The sequence below is a fragment of the Charadrius vociferus genome, unplaced genomic scaffold (genome assembly GCF_000708025.1).
Source record: "Charadrius vociferus isolate BGI_N301 unplaced genomic scaffold, ASM70802v2 scaffold163, whole genome shotgun sequence".
NCBI lineage: Eukaryota > Metazoa > Chordata > Aves > Charadriiformes > Charadriidae > Charadrius > Charadrius vociferus.
Genome location: NW_009648332.1, coordinates 6,899,291 through 6,901,612, shown reverse-complemented (window position 1 = coordinate 6,901,612; position 2,322 = coordinate 6,899,291). Strand labels below are relative to the sequence as shown.

General features: G+C 44.1%; 1 protein-coding gene across 1 annotated transcript; it reads left to right on the top strand.

Moving 5' to 3' along the window:
* The first annotated feature begins 222 nt into the window (after positions 1 to 222).
* On the top strand, positions 223 to 2,011 carry MMACHC (methylmalonic aciduria (cobalamin deficiency) cblC type, with homocystinuria). Its single transcript, XM_009884664.1, has 3 exons — positions 223 to 444; positions 832 to 984; positions 1,549 to 2,011. The coding sequence occupies exons 1-3, from the start codon at positions 223 to 225 to the stop codon at positions 1,858 to 1,860; spliced, it is 687 nt and encodes a 228-aa protein (XP_009882966.1). The 3' UTR covers positions 1,861 to 2,011.
* The last annotated feature ends 311 nt before the right edge of the window (positions 2,012 to 2,322 follow it).

The following is a 2,322-nucleotide window of genomic DNA, read 5'->3' as shown; positions in this document are numbered from 1 at the left end:
TAAAGGGCAGCCTTGAGCTGAACGCAGTGGGTGATTCTTATCTCCCACATCAAGGTACAGCTTCCAGAAACTGTAAATCCCAGTATGCAAACCAGCTTGGTTTGAAAGGAAAGCACTAGGCAGGCTGCATATCTGGTTTGCAAATGAAGGTGGCTAAGCTTCTTTCCACTTTTTTTTAAATTCCTGCATGCCCACTAGCAAAATAATGGTGTCCCTGTTTTAATGGAGATTTGTTTTTCTTTGCCAAAGGTTGGATGGTACAATGCTGTTCTCCCGCCAGCCTTTCATCTCCCCTACTCAGACGACACACTGGCCTTTGTGGTCCTCAGCACGCCTTCCATGTTTGACAAAGCCCTTAAACCTTTTGTGAACAAAGAACGGTTAAAAATAATCAGGGATCCTGTGGATCAGTGTGTTTCTCATCATTTATCACATGTGAAGGAGGTAAGAACCTGAAATACCTATTCTGTTTACTACTGTGGCATATAACCAGGTGGGTTGAGCAGTAGACAAAGCCTTCCAGTTCCTGTCTTTGCTCTTTAGAAGGGTAAAGCATTGTTCATGATGGTAATTCTTCCTAAAAGCATCACCAGGCTGTTGACCTGCTTTACTTGCATATTCTGTCTCTTTGCCATTACAACCTGTAGCTATGCGGAGTGCTTTACAGTCATAGTTTGGAAGCCCAAGGCCACAAGCTTGCTGATAGATTTCAGCAGCAGGATGTGGAAATCTGCAGGCTTCGCATGTGCCTGATTTTCTAGCATCCAGCACTTTTGTAGTGGCAAATCTTTTTCCATGAGCCTGGGATGATGTTTGTTTTAATTTCCCCAGAAATTCCCTGACCAGAAGGTGGACGTCATCTTTGATTACGAGATCCTGCCAAGCCGAAAGCCCAAGTTCTTGGCGCAGACAGCTGCCCATGTTGCTGGAGCTGCATATTACTACCAAAGGAAGGATGTGAAGCTTGATCCCTGGGGGAAAAAGGTGAGGCAAAAACACAGTCTGGGAAGAACCACCAAACTGCAAACACTTCATTGTACAACTATTGTTTACTCACCAGTTCCTCCTGCAGGAAAATCCAAAGTCCAGATCACATATAGATGCATAAAGTGTTTCAGACAGGAATAGGAAGGTTCCAGGATTCTTCGGGGTGGAAGGGAGATGCATACGTGGAGAAGAATATCTTGATCTATTAAACCTACTCAGACAGGAGAATAAATTCCAGTGTAAAAGAAGACCTATTGCTTGGAGCATTACAAATAGGAAAAAAAATTGCACTGTTGTTAATTTCTGTGTTAAATTTTAAAAAAGGGACCTCTCCCCACGTTACAGCGTTGTGTGTGTGGTCACAGGAGAATGGGAACTAAATGCAATGCTTTGAGCTGCATGGTCAGGAAAGAGCTGTCCTTTCTTCTCTGTATAGCACTCCAACAGAGGGCTAGGAGTGTGAGAAGTTGCATCAAAGCTTGATGCTTTGAACTCTAACCATTACTAGAGACAAAATGAGACATCCTAGATCCTTCTTTTTTTTTTTTTTTTTTATTCCAGAAGATCTATGGCGTATGTATCCATCCTCAGTATGGCGGTTGGTTTGCTATCCGGGGTCTCCTCCTGTTCCCAGATATTCAGGTACCGTTCCTGGAACAGTCTGCCCCTGTTGACTGTGTGAGCACAGAGGAAAAAAGAATTGAGTTGCTGGAGCACTTCAATTTCCACTGGCAGGACGGCCGCTACAGGGACATAATTGAAGTGAAGGAAAGGTATTCGGAGGAGCAAAAAGCCTACTTTGCCACTCCTCCTGCAGAGAGATTCAGACTGCTCGGGCTGACAGGAGAAGGCCAGAGGCGCGCGTTTCCCTGAGTAACATGGCTCTATGAAAGGACAGAGGGTACACAAAGTGTGACTCATCAGCACCTTCTTTTCCATGGTGCTGGGAAGGAAGGTGTGCTGATAACAGAGATGGCAAATCCAAGCAACGTATGCAGCGTCTCAATCCAAACGTCAGCTTCTCAGAGTAAGAGGGAGCACTGCATCATAGCACTTTCGGGCTGGAGGAAGGCGGCAGCAGTCTGTTCTGTGCTGTTGCTGATTCAGTGTGTCTTTTTGGGAGTCTGGTAAGGTGCTAATTAGCCTTTGGTTGGGAAAAGTTCAGACATTTTGGCAACTGGAAAACCCGTGCTGCTCATTAGAGAAGTCATTTTTGTTCTTGAGAATTTTCTTTCCAAATGTTTTGGGTTTATTCTATGTAAAAGTAAAAAAGTTAATTTTCAGTCATTATACTCTGAAATACTTTTTTTTCCTTTGAACTCAGGGCAGATACTT

What these genes read in the sequence shown, in the direction of transcription:
- MMACHC (XM_009884664.1), top strand. Translation starts at nt 223, where the DNA reads ATGGAGATTTGTTTTTCTTTGCCAAAGGTTGGATGGTACAATGCTGTT. An exon ending in ATTTATCACATGTGAAGGAG is followed by an intron (nt 445 to 831) that starts GTAAGAACCTGA and finishes TAATTTCCCCAG; the next exon opens with AAATTCCCTGACCAGAAGGT. An exon ending in TTGATCCCTGGGGGAAAAAG is followed by an intron (nt 985 to 1,548) that starts GTGAGGCAAAAA and finishes TTTTTATTCCAG; the next exon opens with AAGATCTATGGCGTATGTAT.